Raw genomic sequence first — 21671 nt, 5'->3', positions numbered from 1 at the left:
AAATTTTAAAATCCTGCCTTTAACTTTTATTGCAATGAAACGAAAAATAAAAAAAAATCTTCTCTTTCTCTTTTTTTCGATTGTCGCATATAAGAATCCAACCTACGTAACGCGTATTTTGGAACGCACTAACCAAGAACAAATCAAAATGATGATTATTTCATTGAAAGCACCCGTAAAGCTTCTCAATAATCAGTTTTGAGAAAGCAACTCAACAATATTGTTACATATTTCCATGTATAATGTAAATAAAACTAACCTCCGTTTAAATAACCTCCGTGACGCAGTTATTTACAGTTAAGTTGTCAGACTTGTTTTATCAGTATCAGCGGCTGCCGACACTGCCGAAAGTCATTTTTGTAGCAGACATCATTTATTATAAAGAAAACAGACAAACAAAATACAGATTTTGAGAAAAAAAATGTTGTTTTGAGAAAGGTAGGTTAACTTGTTTTTCCCTATTATGTGAGCAACATTATAACGTTTAATAAACGTTATATCAGCCATTTTCTTAGATTTAAAATAGTCTACAACACAACTTGTGTAATTACGACGACAATCGTAACTTTAACAGCGGTTTATGGCAAACATTTTCAAGATTATGTAGGACTCATCAATGTAACGGAGGTTATGCAAATAAAAAAAATCTAAAGATGCATGTAAACACGATCATACCAATTGAAATTCTTGTACATTGTTATAGATACCAAATCAGTTCATCAATTATTACTAATAAAAATCAAAAGGTGATGTCAATCATAGACGACATCATTGATTTACGTTACGGAGGATAGAAATTTAAGGAAAAAAAGTTTTTTTTCTCTAACAGGACTTTACGCTTTTTAGATAACGATTAACTAAGAAAATGTTTAATTCTGTTGTCTTGTTTGTCATTTAATTCCAATATTTACATTCATTTATATGTTTGCTGTTGGTAAGAACTGGAATTGTCCGTTATGGAGGTTTTAAATGTCGTTACGGAGGATAGAAATTTTCGAAATGAAACTATTTTGACTCCAAAACTTCATAGTTGAGTATAATACATACATTATGGTGTGAAGGAAGATGACATTATCTGTATAGAGCTAATAAAATTAAGTTGAACAGTATTCGGTTTAGGTAAAACATATTTTTGAGTGAAAGTTCATGAATCGTTACGGAGATTTTGACAAGAACAAGTCCATTTGACTAAAAGAAACTTATAACTTGATAGAAAACAGTTTTTTAGTTTGTAATGTCAATAAATTGTTTAGAAAAGCTAGCATTAAAGAGTTAAGTGTTACTATGTATCAGCATTCAGATACTGGTTTGATATCAACCTCCGTAACAAAGATTGGGGTGTGGATTAATACAAGCATAAAAAATACATACAAGTGATTCAAAACATAAATAATAGGGTTTTTCCTGGAAAGCTGTATTAGGAAACTAAAATATTATACAGCATAACATTTCATTAGTTTAAATTTATTACTAAATAAGTTGTGAAAACTACTTATTTGAATTATTTCTTAAACACTATATTAATTCAGACCTTAAAATTGGTATTTGCTTTCAATATATACAGAATAATACGTATAAATCAGTTTACTATGGTGGTAAATGTAACCCATTTCACATGAGCCTGGATTTAAATCTTGTGTTTTTCTCTAATGCAATTTTTAAGATGACTTTATACAACACTAACCTCCGATACGTTCATACTTACCTTGTCTTACAAAAAATGCTAAAACTAGAAAACAACTAAAATGGTGTAAGTAAAAATTAAAAAAATGACAGACTAGATATAGACACAGAAGAAAACAACACTCTCTCTCTGCTCAGTTGAAATTTATTTTTTAACAGTGTCAACATTCGAATTGTACCCATTTTTTGGGAATGACTGTTTTGACTAGCATTAAGAAGAGAAATATCAAATGATTTTTTTAGCATATATGCTATATAAATAAAATCATTGATAAGTCATTTTTACTGTCGAGTCCAACTTTTAGTGATTATGAAAATTGAATGTAAGGTATTTCACTTTCGTTTTGATTAAAAATTCATATTATTATCAATATAAGTATTTTTATATCATCTTCGACCCTATCCCCAAATACGTCCGTCAGCTCGACGCGGACGTCATTGAAGACACGTTATTTTTGTTCCGACATTATTTATGTGCAGTTAGAGTTATCTCCCGTTTCACACTTATTTGTGTATGCACCGGTAATGGCAAAACAGGAAACAACGAAGACGAATACTTGGTCACAATTCACGTCGTTTTGGCAGGGTTTTTATGACTCTTTGAGCAATTTATTTTATTTCCTTCTTTGGTTCATCTTTGTTCCTGATTCATCTCACCAACAAAAGAAAATAATGAGTAAAAGACCGATGGAAAGGTGCGTTGTATTATAATTTTGGAAAGAGCCCAAACTTTGACTATAAAAGGAAAATAATGGCAGTTGAGTTAAAATAATTAAAACCCTGATTTCTCTTGCTAAAAAAAGGCCGAAAATCTTACTGAGAAATGTAACTAACAGTGTCCTGTCATTTTCCTCTGTCATGTCTGTCCTGTGTAATTTGATGAAAACTACTCCCTAAAACTTATCAAAGGTTATCACTTATGCATTCAGCATCCTAGTCCAAATAATTATGACATCTTGAAAGGCTATTGTACCTGATAATCATATGATGAAGACATAATCTTTCAATCAGTTTATTTAAGGTCATGAGCTGTCATGTCAGTTAACTGCTAGTAGTCTGTTGTTATTTATGTATTATTGTCTTTTATTTATTTTCTTTTATTACATCTTCTGACATGGACTCGGACTTCTCTTGAACTGAATTTTAATGTGCGTATTGTTATGCGTTTACTTTTTTACATTGGCTAGAGGAATAGGGGGAGGGTTGCGATCTCATAAACATGTTTAACCCCGCTGCAATTTTGCGCCTGTCCCAAGTCGGGATCCTCTGGCCTTTGTTAGTCTTGTATGATTTTTAATTTTAGTTTCTTGTGTATAATTCTGAGTTTAGTATGACGTCCATTATCACTGTACTAGTATACATATTTTTTAAGGGGCCAGCTGAAGGACACCTACGGGTGTGGGAGTTTCTCGCTTCATTGAAGACCCATTGGTGGCCTTCGACTGTTGTCTGCTCTATGGTCAGCTAGGTTGTTGTCGCTTTGACACAGTCCCCTTTTCCTTTCTCAATTTGATTATATTTTTTTTTCTTTGACGCCTTACATGTACATTAATCGATGTAAGGCGTCAAAGAGAAAAATATAATAGCCTTTCAAGTCGTCATAATTATTTGGACTTTGAGCATCCATGTCAGAGCCTACAGCCTAATAGTAATTTCATTTTAAGAAGGTATATAAATCTTATGTTACCATTGAATACTTTTTATAAAAAATACTAAACAATTTAGTTCTGATTTTTAACAAGAGTATGATTATTTTCATCAGGTCCCAACTTAGTCAAAATAATTATGATGTCTGGCAAGGCTATTTTAATTTTTATCATGGAAGCCTTTCTACGATGTCATAATTATTTTGACTAGTCCCATCTCTTCATGTACTAATGTACAACATGTGTACTATGCATATATAGATATAGGGTCAGTGTATCAGGTATTTTGCTTGTATTCTGCCAGTAGCTGGTGGATTGTGTACAATGTATGATCATGCCAAATTCTTCTAGAATTTTGTAAGCAGACCAATATATATATATATTATTACCTTCCTGAAAATGGAAACATTTGACCAATGCAATACTATCCTTTTCACCTAGAATTCCAGAAAAAAAAACCTATGTTCAAGTGTACTGGGGTATGTTAATTGACTCTAGATGACCATCATGGGATTATAAGTTCTACAGTCATGACAGTAGTCTGATATATGTACTTTAGACCTTTGATAAACAGATTTGTCACATGTAACCAAAAAAGTATCATTGAGTATCAGACATGTTGAGGGGCAAGCTGATGGATGCCTCCAGGTGCGGGAGTTTTTCGCTGCATTGAAGACCTGTTGGTGACCTTCTGCTGTTGTCTGTTCTATGGTCAGGTTGTTGTCTCTTTGACACATTCCTCGTTTCCATTCTCATTTTAATTATTTTTCTAGTACAACTTTTAATGTTTATATCTGCTTGTCCCGGTATCTAAGTAGCACATGATTTAAAGTTAATAGTTTTGATGACCTTACATATGGTAAACTAAACTAAATATATACATGCATTGCACCTATCATCCTAGTAAGATGATGTAAAGCCATTTAAGCTTGAAATCAGATAATTAATCATCTGTATCATGATTATATATTTTAGTTCACCAAGTATGTAATGATTGAAATTATATCCCAATGGTCTTGATAGTTGAATGTTTTCCTAGCTGACCCAAATTAATACAGTGTCCTAATATTTTAGACAAGTTCAGATAGGACGTTTTTTTAATTTTAAAACTTTCAACCTGAAAAATGAGACCAAAATTATTTTTATATCTCAGAGAGATTATTCTGTGTTTTCAATTGAAACTCTGGAAAAACCCAATAGTTTTGTACAGTCAGATATTGTTTAAATAGAAGAAACATATTTATATTTATTATACATCATGTACATGTACAATGTATTTTATAAGACAGAAATTGAATCAGAGAGAAAAAAATACAATCTTGGTTTAAAACAAACCAATTGGGTTTTTTCTATTGTTCACCATGTTCACTGTTAGAACAAATTTTTATTTGAGTGACAGTGAAGTACATATTGCAATGTATTGAGTACCTTGAAGGTTTGTTGGGTAACAAGACATAATTTTGATTCTCACACAAGTATCCATTACATTGTAGTACAGTTCTTACATTAAATGTTTATATACTTGCTAATGTGGATTGTAGCATTTTTATGCCCCATTTATGGGCATTATGTTTTTTGGTCTGCATCCGTCTGTCCGTCCATTCATCCTGCTTCAGGTTAAAGTTTTTGGAAGAGGTAGTTTTTGATGAAGTTGAAGTCCAATCAACTTGAAACTTAGTACACATGTTCTATATGATATGATCTTTCTAATTTTAATGCCAAATTAGAGATTTTCCCCCATTTTCAAGGTCCACTAAACATAGATAATGATAGTGCGGATGGGGCATCTGCATACTGTGGACACATTCTTGTTTTTCAATGATTGAAATATTTCTTCTGCTAGTGATGCCAGCAGGATACTGCAAAGACCATGAGACCTTGTCATGATTATAAATTAACTGGTTTCAAAATTTTTGAATTATTCAAAATACTGCAGATTTTATCCCAGGATTACATGTAGTTAACCTGTATTCACCAACACCTTTTGACAGAGTTTTGTTTTCTCAAATGGTTTTCAACTTGATACTTTATTTGGCATGTTTGACTTTTTGATTCTAATGTCACTGATGAGTCTAATATAGGCCAAACAGGCATCTGGCATACAAAATTTTAATCCTGGTTTTTATAATGAGTTATTGTTTTAAAATAGGAAGGTGAAACAAAAAATTGGACTTTACATTGTTTTATGATGAAACTACTACTGTATAGGATAATTTTTTATTATAGGCAGAGGTATGAAAGGCAGAAGGGTGAACTATCTTTAGACCAATACTTCCTCCATAAACAATCAAAAGTAAAGTGAGATTTATGTATGAAAGTCTTTGTTCTATATGGACAGGGAAATTATCACAATGTTTTATTTTCTTATTTCAATATAAATGCAAAATGAAACAACAAAATTAACTTACATATACAACCAATCTAATTTGATTATTTTGCATATATATATATATATACAGCTTTTATAATTGCAAGCCAAAAAAAACATATTAAATGTTCATATGGAAATATATTTTATTAAAATATTTTTTTGCTCCTGCTGTAGCAGAGGGGGCATTAAATTTTACCCTTGTCTGTCTCTGTATGTACATACATCCCATTCTCTAACTTAAGTTTACCTTTACCAAATGTAATGAAACGTATACACAATGCTAACTACCACAAAATACAGATCAAGTTTGAATCTTGGTTGCATCACTTTTACTGTTCTAGAGTTATACCCCTTTACAAATTGAAAAATTGCTGAATTTTTTACTCTCTAACTTAAGTTTGTCATAATTAAATTTTATGAAATGTTATTACTATGCTTTTTTGTACAAAACTCAAATCAAGTACAAATTTGGGTAGCATCACTTTTATAGTTCTCGAGTTATGCCCCTTTATGACATTATATGCAAGTGGGACATTATCATTGTCCATGATTTGTGTCCCATGGACACATTCCCCATTTATTCTTGTAAGGTATGCTATGTCTTGTGAAGCCAGCATATGTCTTTTTTTAGGGGGAACATGTATCTCTCACACTATTTCCATCAATCTAAGGTGAAAACATCAAATACTAATTACTTCCATTGCATTTTGCAATAACCCAGAGGTAAGCCATTAACTTTCCACTTAAAAATGTAATAATATTATATTTTTTAAGTAATACAAGCATCTGTTAATCAAAAATGCTGGAGAGCTGTTTTGATTACCTTCTACTTGTCAAAAATATCAGCAAATATTTGGTTAATTCATTATCTCATAATCCGCTCTTGTAAGTGTTTATTCAGTAACCTTGTGTACATAACTTCAATGTTGATAAAAACACCTATTTCTAGGGCATACCTGCTGTGTCCAATAGGAAATCAAAGCTAAATATTTAAAAATAAACGGAGTTATTTGTATATCTTCAAATATTTGAAGATTGATATTAGTTTATTGGTTCATATCATTTGAAAAGAAACATTTTAAATATTATTATGATGGCGTTTAATTCTAACTTATAGAAATTTAACTGCAGTCACTGTAATAGATAAAGTTTTGTTAAATGATTTGCATTAAATTTAAAATATGATTAAATACATGATGTATGGTAGTAATAATTAGTTCAAGGGTGTGTTCTTAGACATCTTTTTCATGATGACATTTGTTCTTGCTGATGAATGATTATGAAATTTGAAGTTTATATTCATTTGGGGCTTAGCAAAGATTTAATTTTTTTTTGATTTTTTTTTTGTCTCATTTTATTTTGCAGATTGCTTCTGCAGATTGCAACAATCATTTTTATGATCTATTACTTCCTATTTTGTGTAAAGAAATGCATTTGATTTATTGATTTTAGATTTTTATAATATTCATAAAAAAGATATCGCTTTAAATTTGGATTTTTTTTTCATTTAACTTTTTATAAAATACTGACAATGCTATAAAACTTGTTGCATTTCAAGCAAACAGCACTTCTTGCATAAAAGATAGAATCAATCAATAATTATAATAATATCCAATATGCTGTGCAGCTATTCTTCAATGTAATCAGTACATTGCTTTTGTGATAAGTTCCCAATCTGTTGGATCAGTATTACAGCTTATGACCTGTGCAATACACATCAGGATAAATTTGACAAGTTCTTGTTCTATTATTGGATATTGATTAGGTCATTGATAAGACCTGTGGTGGTCTATATACATGAAATATAAAATACATCCTTTGAACATGCAATACACCTGTTTGGCGAAGGCTTAATTTTCATAATCTATATGCATAATCAAATGAATGAGATCATGAACTGTAGACCTGCGGTATTAAAAGGCCATTAAAGACAATTGAGGAAATAATTATAAAGGCATTTACCGGTATAATGCAAATTTTTGTGTGAAATACCTATGGTTTAATCGTCACAGGAATGTTTCGTTTCCTAGGTGGAGTTTCAGTTTGGAAATGAATTAAGCAATATCATATTCTTCCTGGATCGTAAGAATGAGAGATTTTTATTTCACCTTGTAGTGTGTTTCACAATCAAAAAAGAAATATCGTGTTTTTTGTGTTGTGACAATAGTAGTGATGGATAGGATTGATATACCAGATGAATCCATTTTAGATGTAGAAAAGTAAGTGAGAAAACACATCATTATCATTGAAGGTTAATGAAAAACAAATCAACCCATCATGCAATGTCATGTTTACTCTTGTTTGTTTATATAATTAAGTGTGTGGTTAGGCGTTTTAACAATTATTATGTGGACCTTATATACATCATTAACTTCTAAGTAATATTGTTACAAACAAGATAAGTATTTCACTAGGAAAAATATTACTTTGGTTTTTTTGGGTTATATTTTGCAACTTTCATCAGCTAATTTGGTTTGGATAAGAGTGCTTAAACATGCCAAAGAAGAACTTTGAATACTAAAGTCAGGTGCAATTTTAAGGGGTGTGGGCGTGAATCACACTAATTTTGTTTGAAATTGCATAAAAACATTTTTTTTTGTTTTATGAAGAAGGGGAGAAGAGGGATGTGATATTTAGTTCTCTAAGATACATGTGTTACTTATTGAACTATTATTAAGCAGATACAAAGGAGTAGGTCAGGTAAGGACCGATTTTGGCCTCAAATTTCAGGTTCATCTGACGAAAGATTTTGATCACTTTTAAAACACTTAAGTATCTATTTCATTTGATTCAATTAGTTTATGTGAAAGATTTTAACTAATTTAGTCATTCAAAACATTTCGATTCAAGCTCAAATATGAAAAATCTACCAAATATGCCGCAAAATGTCACTTTTCAACATGTTTTATGTCAAAAATGAAAGTGACCGCATCCTTGTTCATCCTCAACCTTTATATATGTTATGTATTATCATCAAATACAACTTACATTTCAATATTAAGGATGAACACGAATGCGGCCACTTTCGTTTTACACGGAAACTGTCTAAAATTTAACTAAAATGCAAGAATTGGGAAGATTTCAGTAATTTAGCATGACTTGATAGTGCTAGTACCTGATATATGTGCATTAAATGGTCAAAAACAGTCCATATTTATGTAACCTAAGCTTTCTCTACTGTGCAATGAATAACTCAAAGTTTACATTTTAAGAATTTTGTAAAACTGCTATATTTTGGGGCCAAAAAGAGGTCTTACTGGACCTACTCAATTAAGGAAACTTCAAACATGTGTCAAATGACATTTTTTTAGGTTCCACCTGCTAAAAAAAGGGGGGTCCAACCTAAAATATATCTGCATATAGTTTACCTGACTCTAATATCAACACTTAATGATCTTATTTGCAGATTTTGTAAACCAGAATCTTTTTGATCATAGTCATTTCCTTTTCAAAAGTCTTTTTTATCTTTCCTCCAATTTCTCTTACAAGGCAGGTGTTATACTGCCCTCTAGTATTTTATGCTGAAGGATATTAGTAATGATAGGTGTTAATCTACCACATTATCATTGTGGTCAGCTGTTTAGATGATGGATTACACAAAAACAACAATTGTTTATCATTGATGATGGAGTGGTTTGTACCTGGGTATTACCTGGTCTGGAATGCAATTTACACTACATGTACAATGTAGGGATAAGCTGACATTTATGTGGGGAAAAAAGCCTGTATACGAAATAGGAGCAATTAAGGTGTAATTTCGGCCTATTAGTTCAAAACATGGCTTATGAATTTGCTTTTTTTTTGGGAAGGACCCTTCTCAATTATAAAGATTGCTTTCCTAGTATATATATGCAAAAAGAGCAAAAATAAATAAAATGCCACTTGAATTTGGCAACACTTGAAACCTTTTTAAAAAATGTAAAATAACAGCACAGGAAAATAGAATGAATTGAACGTACACTTACAAATGTTAATCAGACTAAAGGCTTTTACATCAGGAGTTGTATATACAATCAGTATGGACACTTGTTCATCAATGAGGACAAACTGTTGACTTTTTGTGGTTAACTTCTAATGGGTATTGCATCATTGACAATTGGTACACCTCTCTTTTTATTCATGTGTAAATGTCTACTTGAAAAGATATTAGTAACAAATTGAAGATTTTCATGGGTTATTAACCTAAATTGAGATTTTGACTAAAGAATTACAAATGCCTCCAGCATTATTTTTAACTTGGTACTAGAAATTATAAGTAAATTAGGATAGAACCTTTAAATAAAACAAGTCATTGCTTATTGCCTTGGGCAAGTCATGAACTGTCATCTTTTAAGCATCTTTACATTTAATTACATGTGAATGTTATCATAACTTTCATGTACAAAGTCATGTTTACTTTATATGGATTGTTAAATACTTAGTGTATTGAAATGGAAGGGTAAAATGAATATAAAAGTTTGAATCCTTTTAGGGTAGATGTTATAAAGATTGTCTATTTTAAAAGTCTAATAGAGATAACAATTAGATTACCCAGAAATCTATTTATTTTTAAACAAGGTTAAAGTAAATTTACTTCAAAGAAACCTATATTAAATATTTACTTTCAGACAGATAACTTACAAATTGCATACATGTGCATTTTTTGGTCATAGCAAAGGAGTTCCATTCAATTAGAAAAAGGTAAAGAAGCATTGGAAACACAAAAAACTTAATGTAAGATTTATAATCGATAGAAATCTTTTATTACTGGCACATCTTTGGAGTTTTTTTCACAGTTGATACATGTAGCAGATCTTTGGCAATCTCCATATGAATCCTGTTTGGACTAGGCATGCTAGGGGAGAATTTTAGAGCTTGGCATAAAAACACTTGTCTTTTGTTGAAGACAGTATATATTGTTGACCTTTGAAAGACATTTTTGCTTTTTGTGTTGGTGAGTTGCTGTTTTTGGACATTAACTCTAAATATTCTTTTCATATAGATCATGGATCTGTTTGTATATACTTTTTCTTTAAGTCTTATATTCTATTCTGTAAAATCTGATTGTTTTTTTTCAAGGGAATAAAAAATTGTTTTTGTAATCTTGTAAACAGTTTTTAAAACCTGACAGCTTTGTACTCTACAAATCTACATTATAATTTGTCTAGCTGTAATTTCTATTACTGAATTTGGATCAGACAAGGATATTGATTTTTCTGTGTCAAATCTTTCAGAAATTTGGATGACAATTTAAGCATACTACAATCAATATTGAATTTCCAGTTAGACTGACATAAATTTTATCTTAAAATAAAAGCTTTGTATTCAGTGAAAAATGTATTGTAAATTTTAAATCTAGCCTTGGATGTTAAAGATTATATTGCACCTCCTATTTTCAAGTGTGGAGTTTAAATTTCGTGTTTATAAATATAAATACTTACATACTTCCTTATCACTGTTATAGGTGTATTGTAATTTGGTCCACATTTTAAAACTTACAATAAGAACCATGTATATTAGCATATATATTATATTGGAATTGAATTATCTTATTCTATTCAATTATGTTGGGTCATAATGAAAAATAAGAAAATGAGATATAGCTTAAATCCTATTAAAGCACCAATATGTGCATCAAATTAATCCCCTTCTCAATCTTATGGTATTAAATATTGGAAGTGTCCACAACTTTCTTCCATCCCTTACACTCGCCACACCCACCTCCATCCCCAATGATATCTGACATGATTTGTTTGTTGTTGAAAATTTGCAGCAGATACATGATGCTTTCATTTCTCAATGTACCCATTATGTGGACACAATGTCAATATTTGACTAGAATTACATGTAACATTATGATCAGACAACAATATTGTCTGATGGTAAACAGAGTTACCCATTGTTCTGATTGTAACAAGAAGGAAGATTGTCTTCTTTTATAGTATATTTCATGATAGTCATGATAGTATTTTCTCTTTTTCAGACAAGAAGTTTTGAACAGGATAAAAACATACAATGAATACTACCAAGAAAAGGGAAAGAAGAGACAATCTGTGTCAGCTTCTACTGTAAGTTTACATACAAAGACAGTCTGTGTCAGCTTCTACTGTAAGTCAACAAAAAGATAAAGGTTGTCAACTTCTACTCTAAGTTAACAAAAAGACAACGTGTAATAGCTTCTACTCTAAAGTTTATAAAATGACAATCTGTGTCAGCTTCTACTGTAAGTTAACAAAAAGACAATCAGTGTCAGCTTTTACTGTAAGTCAACAAAAAGATAAAGGTTGTCAACTTCTACTCTAAATTAACAAAAAGACAATGTGTAATAGCTTCTACTATAAAGTTTATAAAATGACAATCTGTGTCAGCTTCTACTGTAAGTTTACATACAAAGACAGTCTGTGTCAGCTTCTACTGTAAGTCAACAAAAAGATAAAGGTTGTCAACTTCTACTCTAAGTTAACAAAAAGACAACGTGTAATAGCTTCTACTCTAAAGTTTATAAAATGACAATCTGTGTCAGCTTCTACTGTAAGATTACATACAAAGACAGTCAGTGTCAGCTTTAACTGTAAGTCAACAAAAAGATAATGGTTGTCAACTTCTACTCAAAGTTTACAAAAAGACAATCTGTTTCAGCTTTTACTGTAAGTCAACAAAAAGATAATGGTTGTCAACTTCTACTCTAAGTTGACAAAAAGACAATCTGTGTCAGCTTTTACTGTAAGTCAACAAAAAGATAATGGTTGTCAACTTCTACTCTAAGTTTACAAAAAGACAATCTGTGTCAGCTTTTACTGTAAGTCAACAAAAAGATAATGGTTGTCAACTTCTACTCTAAGTTAACAAAAAGACAACGTGTAATAGCTTCTACTCTGAAGTTCATAAAAAGACAATCAGTGTCAGCTTTTACTGTAGGTCAACAAAAGGATAATGGTTGTCAACTTTTACTTTAAGTTAACAAAAAGACAATGTGTAATAGCTTCTACTCTAATTTCATAAAAAAACAATCTGTGTCAGCTTCTACTGTAAGTTAACAAAAAGACAATCAGTGTCAGCTTTTACTGTAAGTCAACAAAAAGATAATGGTTGTCAACTTCGACTCTATGTTTCAAAAAGACAATCTGTGTCAGCTTTTACTGTAAGTCAACAAAAAGATAAAGGTTGTCAACTTCTACTCTAAGTTAACAAAAAGACAATGGGTCATAGCTACTACTCTCAAGTTTATAAAAAGACAATCTATGTCAGCTTCTACTGTAAATTTACAAGAAAGACAATCTGTGTCAGCTTCTATTGTAAGTTAACAAAAAAAGACAATCTGTGTCAGCTTCTACTGTAAGTTAACAAAAAGACAATCAGTGTCAGCTTTTTCTGTAAGTCAACAAAAAGATAATGGTTGTCAACTTCGACTCTATGTTTCAAAAAGACAATCTGTGTCAGCTTCTACTGTAAGTTTACAAAAAAAGACCATCTGTGTCAGCTTCTACTGTAAGTTTACAAAAATGACAGTCAATATCAGCTTCTACTGTAAGTTGTCAAAAAAGACAAAAAGACAATCTGTATCAGGTTCTAATGTAAGTTTACAAAAAGACAACTAGTATCAGCTTCTATCATGTCTATCCTTAAGTTTATAAAAGACAAACAGTGTCAGCTTCTACTGTAAGTTAACACAAAGACAATTGGTATGAGCTTCTACTGTAAGTTTACAAAAGTCAATTGGTATCAGCTTCTACTGTAAGTTTACAAAAGGCAATTTGTGTCAGCTTCTACTGTATGTTTACAAAAGGCAATTGGTGTCAGCTTCTACTATAATTCAACAAAAAGACAAGTAAGGTAATGTAAGTTAACCACTTGTAAGTTGCTATACTGTGTGATTCATTTGTGCATCTACCCTTCATCAATTGCCTGTTTACAAAATACATACAGAGGGTTTTTACTAGCAGACATTTGCTCATAGTTCATATTGTTTAAGGGGTCTCAGTGGCCAAGTAGTCTTAAGTACATGTGGTTCATTTAAAGTTGTCACTCAGCCTTTAAATTCTTATGTTGTGAGTTCAAACCCCCTAGTGGTAAGATGTGTTTGACTTTGATCTTAATTAACATAATTGCCAGCTGTCCTGCCAGTTGTTTTTTTCTTCCAGACATTCAAGCTTCAATGGCCATGATATTATCCATGATATAGATAAGGTTGCTGAATTTGTCTTCAATTAAAAAAACAAAACATACATTTTGTACATCTTGTAAAGACTATGTTGTTCTTTTATACCAAAATGTTACAAACATATTGATTGATTTACTTATTTTGTCAGAAACCCTGTCAAGTATTTATTGAATAATATAAGAAATGCTTATTAATTTTTTGTTATTTATTAAACATTGCTTATTAATTATGATTGATATTTTTTTGTTATTTATTAATCATAATTTAAATATGTGACAGAAATTTCTGACAAGGTGTATTAATCAAACACAAGTTATGTAGTACTAGTATATTACCAGTGAACATAAACATGAAACAATAATGTTTTAAAGTGGATCATTTTGTGTGTTGCATATCAGTTCCTGTCATATTATCTCTATTCTGAATAAGTACAAAGTAGAATAAATGTTTAAAATACCTGAGCTGTTATTTGCATTGAATATATATACAAATATATATATGAAAAATCAATAGTGTTTAACTGAGGTGTCTCTTTCATATAATCATATCACGTCCTTTTATCTGTCATGTTTGTTTAGGTGTATGTATTTTAGTAAGTTCCCTTTCCTTACCTTAAAATACAAAACAAAGTTCTAGTATCGAGCAGAATTCGGACAAAATTGCTATCCGCAATAGTTAACATATCTGTTTAGGTTTCATTTGAAATACAAAATTCTGCAAGAATAAGGTCAACTAATGCTAGAAACTTCTTACCAAATTGCATGTATATCTTTTTAAAACTTTAGAAAGAAAAGAGAAATTCCAGTAACTGCTTTGAATCAAGTATTTGTTAAATATGATTTAATTTTGTTATTTACATGTACTTGTAAGGATGTTTAAGGTAGAACCAAAGATTTTTGTACCTATCCCAAGTCAGGAGCCTCTGGCCTTTGTTAGTCTTAAATGATTTTTAATTTTAGTTTCTTGTGTATAAAAAGAAGTTTAGTATGACGTCCATTATCACTGAACTAGTAAAGATATTTGTTTAGGGGCCAGCTGAAGGACACCTCGGTGTGCGGGAGTTTCTCGCTGCATTGAAGACCTATTGGTGACCTACTGCTGTTGTCTGTTCTATGGTCTGTTTGTTGTCTCTTTGACACATTCCCCATTTCCATTTTCAATTTTATATGCTATAATCTTTTTGTTCTTACCACATTAATAAGTGGTTATTTTTACTAGTTTTTATTGTTAATACGAATACTTCTTGGTTCCAATAACTTAACTGAATTAGGGAATTGACTTTTCTGAGATCATATTTTAGGACTAAATAATATCATTTGAATCAGTTTCATTGGGTTTTCAATAGAACTCTGTTTGTACTTTTAGAGGTATTCGTTTATGTGGTCTTTGAATAAGCAACATAAGACAGTATTACAGACAGCCTTCTCTCCAAATCAAGCATATATATATATATTATATTTCATACTGGATTTGGAAAGGTTCAATATCAGAATAAATTTAGTCAAATTTAATACCAATTTTGTGTAGATTTTACAAAAACTTCTTTATAGCTTTTTTGCGCCTGTCCCAAGTCAGGAGCCTCTGGCCTTTGTTAGTCTTGTATTATTTTAATTTTAGTTTCTTGTGTACAATTTGGAAATTAGTATGGCGTTCATTATCACTGGACTAGTATATATTTGTTTAGGGGCCAGCTGAAGGACGCCTCCGGGTGCGGGAATTTCTCGCTACATTGAAGACCTCTTGGTGACCCTCTGCTGTTGTTTTTTATTTGGTCGGGTTGTTGTCTCTTTGACACATTCCCCATTTCCATTCTCAATTTAATATATATTAAAATACATTTTGATGAATTGTGTAATCTCTGTATGTCTTTTTATTCATATTTAAAAATAGATCATCAAAAATATTCTTGAAACATGTAGAAAATTATGAGAGTGTTTTCTGCCATATATGATGCTAGATAATATATTTGTAATTTCAGGACAACAATAACCTTGTCATTAGAGGTCCTGTGACGATTCTTTGGGGAGTTAAGAAACCAATCAGATTCCAACATTGTGATGATGTGCCCCCAGAGCGTCCGACTGTCAATCATCGACACAGCTTCATGCCAGGATCTGAAGTTAAAATTCCCTCCGATATGAAGGTTTGTATCATTATAGATAATAATAATTACAGGGACAGTGGAGAGTAATTGTATTAACTAGTTGATAAGTTGCATTGGTGATAATGGATTTAACTACACTATGAGATGGTGCAATATAGAAGTTGTAATAAGGACAGTGGTAACACATAAATATGGCATGATAGGTCACTATAGATGCATTATTTTTCATTGGATACCAATTATCATTGATTTTATGGTGAAACATGACCCCTAACTTTGAGGGTAGTAAAGGGTTATTTTCGTGCAACGTGTTATGCCATTTTTATTTCACGTGCAGCCGTGAAAAAGGTTCGTTATTCACCGTGTTTGGTGAAATCAGTAAAAAGATCAACTTGCAAGAAATTTTTAATTGTTCGTTCATCGTAAAATGGCAATTTTATTTCGCGTTCTTCTGTGCAGATACCCCCCTTTACACCCCTCACTTAAATGTTCAAGAAAGTACAAATATCTTAATGCCTTGTATGTATACTTCAGCCAAACCACAAAATATAAAAGTATCCATGAAAATACGGGAATATTGGCACCCACAAAAATATGAATACTTTTCCATGTTTAAATGTTATTAATTCATTCATCCAGCATAAATCAAAGATGTATTTTTATAATTTAGTGGCGAAAGGTACCAAATGGATATTCACACTCATGAGTCAAAAATAAATTCACAACACCATTGCAAAAAAACCCCAGAAAAAGACCAATTAACAGTACATAAAACAACTCTTAGAAAACTTAAGACTGAGCAACAAAAAATAGAAAATACTATGTTAAAACCAGAAGTCATTGTTCACCAAAAACCTTAATATTCATTGTAAGATACATATAGAAAATAAATTTTAATGAATAATTTGATTGTGTTTTCAGGCAATCAGAGAGTCTACTAGTTCACCTTTGCGTAAAATAACAATTGATGACAGTATGGTACAGTCACCCACAGAAATAGAGGGAGTAACAATGAGACGAAGACCGGTCAAAAAGTTCAATACAGTAGCATACAGAGGTGATAAAAGACCAGAAAAATGGAAAAGAGCATCAATAAATGGTCATATATACAGTTATGAAGTAAGTCAAATATCTGTCACTGTAAAACAAATATTATAAGCCATTTAGAAAATATATAGAGTCAATGAAAAATGATATTTGCAAAGGTAGCCTTTATTTTGTTGTTACCTTCTGTAAGTCTCTACAAAACACATTTGTCCAGCTGGTGACTCTCTGGTGCCTATTTCATGCTTAAAAAATCTTTGCTTGGTTGGTTTTACTGCAAGAAATTGACAATGAAAAAGCTAGATTTTTTTGTTAGAGGGATTATAATAATACATACATACAAAGTTTATGTATAATGTTGATTTTACTTGTAGGAAGCTGATATACAGGTAGAAACAAAATGTTTGTTGAGAGTTTCTTGCCTAACTTTGTATACTGCAAATTCCAAAATTATTGTTAGTATTTATTATTGCGATTTATGACACTGAGCTAAAATAGAAGGCTAATCATTGTGATTTCAGGAAAATCTGCATACAAATATAAGTATCAGATATCAAAATGCAAGCTCTTATTTTTGCGATCTAATATCCATTCTCTTTGTTAGCATTCATAAAAATCTTGCAATAATTTCTGAATTTACAGTATTTAGTATTGGAAAATTTTGTATGTAATGTTTTTATGTACTTTAAATTGAGTTCTACATTTAGTAAAAGTTTATTAACAGTTATTGAAAAGAGAGATATTATATAACTCATGATATTCACCTGTCTACATGGTCTATAAAGGGGGGCACTATATATAGAAATTTAACATTGACTGTAGAATAAGTTAAAAGAAACCCGCTACATCTATATGGCTTATAAGACAACACACATTTAGCAGAGCAGACTGACAGTATTTAGAACAATTTCACGGCTGTTGGGATTAATGATAATCATTCGTCTTTTAATCTGTTTTGCTGTTAAAATTATTGAAATGATTGACAAGTGTGTTTTACTAAACTGTAACGTGCTGTTTATATGATAATTTTAACAATGTCCACTTACTTGAGATGTTTTAAATTTATATCTAAATGTCATTTATATTTTCATTTCTATTATATTTTTTTATTCCGCTCTGGAAATTGGTGACTTCTGTTGTTTTAAATTACTGAGGGAAAAAAATGAGTGTTGCTTTTTTTAATGCAGAATATAAAAATGTTCCTATCTGCTGTTAATTAATTATGAAAAATGGTAAGACAAGATTTGTGAAAATTGCGTAAATCTTCAGATATACTTAAAATTAAAATTCTTGCAAGTAAGAGCCCTATTACAGGCTATTTCATTCTTATTTCAATCTATTCCAAAAACAAAAAGTGTGTAGCTAAAAAATGTTTACCAACAGACTAGATTTAAGACTGTTCTATTTTTGGACTTATTCCATTTTATACTTGTTCTATTTTTAGACCTGTGTGTTTACTCCTAGTCTGGGCAGTAGCACAAGTGTGACTGTTGACAGTACAGCAACTACACCTGAAGTTATCAAAGCACTGCTGGATAAGTTTAAGGTAAGTACACAAATTAATTACTATAAAGATATCCCTCTGATGATTTTTTTCTTGAAAATGTAAATTCTTGAAAAGTAAATAGATATAAAGCTTTATGATAATTTTTTTGATTCTCTGGGTCAGACACATAGAAACCTTACTAGATACTTTTAAAAATTTCAGAGCTAAAACAACACTAGTAATTTTGGGACCATTTAAAGCTTGCTGTACGGTGTGAGCATTGGATCTGTGTTAAAGGCCTTACTTTGACCTATAATGGTTTACTTATACAAATTGTGACTTGGATGGAGAGTTGTCACATTGGCAATCATACCACATCTTCTTATATCTAGTATATAATACACAGCTTAAATAATAACATGAACCCCACCAAGTTCTCGGGAAGGAGAAGTAGATCCTGCTTCACATGTAGCACCTGTCATGTTAAAACCTTTAAATCTATTTACTGATTTATTAGTTATATATATATACAGAATATAATTTTTTTTTCAGGTTGAAAATTCACCAAATGAATATGCTTTGTATATAGTAGATGAAGAAAATAGTAAGTGCTTATGTTATATTCTGTTGACTTTTTGATGGGTTTTTAAAACAAATTTATAGTCTATATAATATAAGTCACCATTAAAAACAAAATTGCATCAGCAAAGTTTCATTAGCCCAATATTATTTTGCAACAGAAACCTGGGGAAACCTTATACAGATCTATAACTCAACTTTCTTGTGTCACATTATGTATATCACAGACAAATGGTGCGTTAAAAAGAAACCCACTACATACCGATGCATTACATGTAGGTATTTTTTTTTCAAGAATTGTGTACATTGTATGTTAAGCTTTTTTTAAACAAACTTTATTTCACTGATAAATCAAAGAAAACTGTTTTGGTCCATGCAGAAAAGCAATTCCAGAATTATTTTATAAAAACAATTGTTTGGTTCATATACTTTTTGAAAAATCCTTTATACATGTATATTTATTATAACATTATAGGTGAAAGAATACTCAGGGATAAAGACTGTCCATTGTTAGAGAGAATAAATTTAGGGCCAGACGAGGTATCTGGTGCAAAGTTATTATTACGTGATCGTGTGGAGAGAAAACAATCATTACTTGACACACCTATATTTGAAGTATCACCGGCAGAGGAAGAAGTATCAAAAGGACAAGAAGATTTTGTGAAATTACCAGATGAGGTAAGTTAGCTGATTGTTTGACTTTAAGAAAATATTCAAGTGGTTTTACTACAGACTCTAGTAGTACGTGAGTAAGCTGATTTTTACTACAGACTCTAGTAGTACGTGAGTAAGCTGATTTTTACTACAGACTCTAGTAGTACGTGAGTAAGCTGATTTTTACTACAGACTCTAGTAGTACGTGAGTAAGCTGATTTTTACTACAGACTCTAGTAGTACGTGAGTAAGCTGATTTTTACTACAGACTCTAGTAGTACGTGAGTAAGCTGATTTTTACTAGACTCTAGTAGTACATGAGTAAGCTGATGTTTACTACAGACTCTAGTACAAATGTAGTACGTGAGTAAGCTGATGTTTACTACAGACTCTAGTAGTACGTGAGTAAGCTGATGTTTACTACAGACTCTAGTAGTACGTGAGTAAGCTGATGTTTACTACAGACTCTAGTAGTACGTGAGTAAGCTGATGTTTACTACAGACTCTAGTAGTACATGAGTAAGCTGATGTTTACTACAGACTCTAGTAGTACGTGAGTAAGCTGATGTTTACTACAGACTCTAGTAGTACATGAGTAAGCTGATGTTTACTACAGACTCTAGTAGTACTTGAGTAAGCTGATGTTTACTACAGACTCCTAGTAGTACATGAGTAAGCTGATGTTTACTACAGACTCTAGTAGTACGTGAGTAAGCTGATGTTTACTACAGACTCTAGTAGTACGTGAGTAAGCTGATGTTTACTACAGACTCTAGTAGTACGTGAGTAAGCTGATTTTTACTACAGACTCTAGTAGTACTGCAGATTCATTATTGTTGGTTGGATACCAATTTTCATTGATTTCACTGGTACAGGTGAACCCTAAAATTAAATTACAAACGAAAGTGAACCAACGCCTGGTGAGTCTGTAGTATGGTCCATAAAGTGGATACCTTGGGTATACAGGGTCGTTATGATAAAAAACATAAAATGTAGAGAGTCTTATAACAACAACACTTTAGGGACTAAAATTAAATGTTCAAAGAAGGACAAATTTTCTTTAGGCTTTTATGGAGACTTTGGCAAAACCACAAAATGAAATGCTCAAGAACATGTATCTTTTCTTTAATCTATGATAATTGGAACCCAAGAAAATGAATAAATCCCCAGTAAATCAGTATGCAGATCTGCAGCATTTAAAAACATGTAAAGTCCATGTTTAGAAGATCAAACAATCTTAGAATTACTGTCTGTTTTTGCCTTGAGCTTAATGATTTGACTGTCTTACTGACAACTTAATGGTAAAAAAAGTTATGTAAAGAATGCATTTGTAAGAGGTGGTTGTCTGTTTAGAGTAAAAGTTTTGAAATTTGTTAGTAAAGATTGTTAGTTTTCTGCATACTGGTACAATTGTACTAGTTAATTCTCTAAAAAGATAAATTTGAAGTATTTTAATCCTATGTATTTGTCAATGTTAATGAATGTTATGTATGATTAAATGCAGTGATTTTTAAACCAAAAAGTAACAATTTTGCCTATATTTTCCTTTACAGATAGAAACATTAATAGCTTTACCTGAACCAGTGTTGAGAGGCATTTTATCGAAGTTTAAACAAGATGAAGATGATGATATCCATCAGTTGAAATCAAGGTAATTTACATATAATGTGGATTCATTAATATTTATTGGATACAAATTTTCGTGGATTGCATGGGTACAGACAAACCACCTATTTAAATGTTCAACAAATTACAAATTTTTTAAGGCCAGGGATTTTTAATTTGTTGGTTAACAAATCAGCCGACCCTATATTTTTCCAATTTGAAGATTAAAAATAAAATTCACATTTTGTGCTTTTTTTATTCCCGACAACCCGAACAAATAAATTATCCTTGAAAAATAAATAAAATATTCTTTTTTATGAAATGAAGTGCATTAAACACTAACAAAGTTGATAACACAA

The 21671-nt window shown here is 31.1% G+C and overlaps 1 protein-coding gene across 2 annotated transcripts in view; it reads left to right on the top strand.

The window, feature by feature from the left end:
* Positions 1-21671, top strand: part of LOC143045275 (ras association domain-containing protein 2-like) — a 35056-nt gene that overhangs the window by 7408 nt on the left and 5977 nt on the right. Inside the window, exons 1-8 of one of the 2 annotated variants that reach the window (XM_076217660.1) lie at positions 2189-2378; positions 11663-11747; positions 15819-15983; positions 16866-17063; positions 18433-18534; positions 19027-19078; positions 19529-19731; positions 21261-21358. In XM_076217660.1, coding sequence (XP_076073775.1) covers positions 2209-2378; positions 11663-11747; positions 15819-15983; positions 16866-17063; positions 18433-18534; positions 19027-19078; positions 19529-19731; positions 21261-21358 — 1073 coding nt within the window. In that variant the 5' untranslated portion in view covers positions 2189-2208. Of the gene's footprint in view, positions 1-2188; positions 2379-11662; positions 11748-15818; positions 15984-16865; positions 17064-18432; positions 18535-19026; positions 19079-19528; positions 19732-21260; positions 21359-21671 lie in introns of those variants that run through there. The other variant, XM_076217659.1, reaches the window with a different exon arrangement.

The sequence above is a fragment of the Mytilus galloprovincialis genome, chromosome 9 (genome assembly GCF_965363235.1).
Source record: "Mytilus galloprovincialis chromosome 9, xbMytGall1.hap1.1, whole genome shotgun sequence".
NCBI lineage: Eukaryota > Metazoa > Mollusca > Bivalvia > Mytilida > Mytilidae > Mytilus > Mytilus galloprovincialis.
The sequence above is the reverse complement of the archived record's forward strand: the minus strand, read 5'-3'. Positions and strand labels throughout refer to the sequence as shown.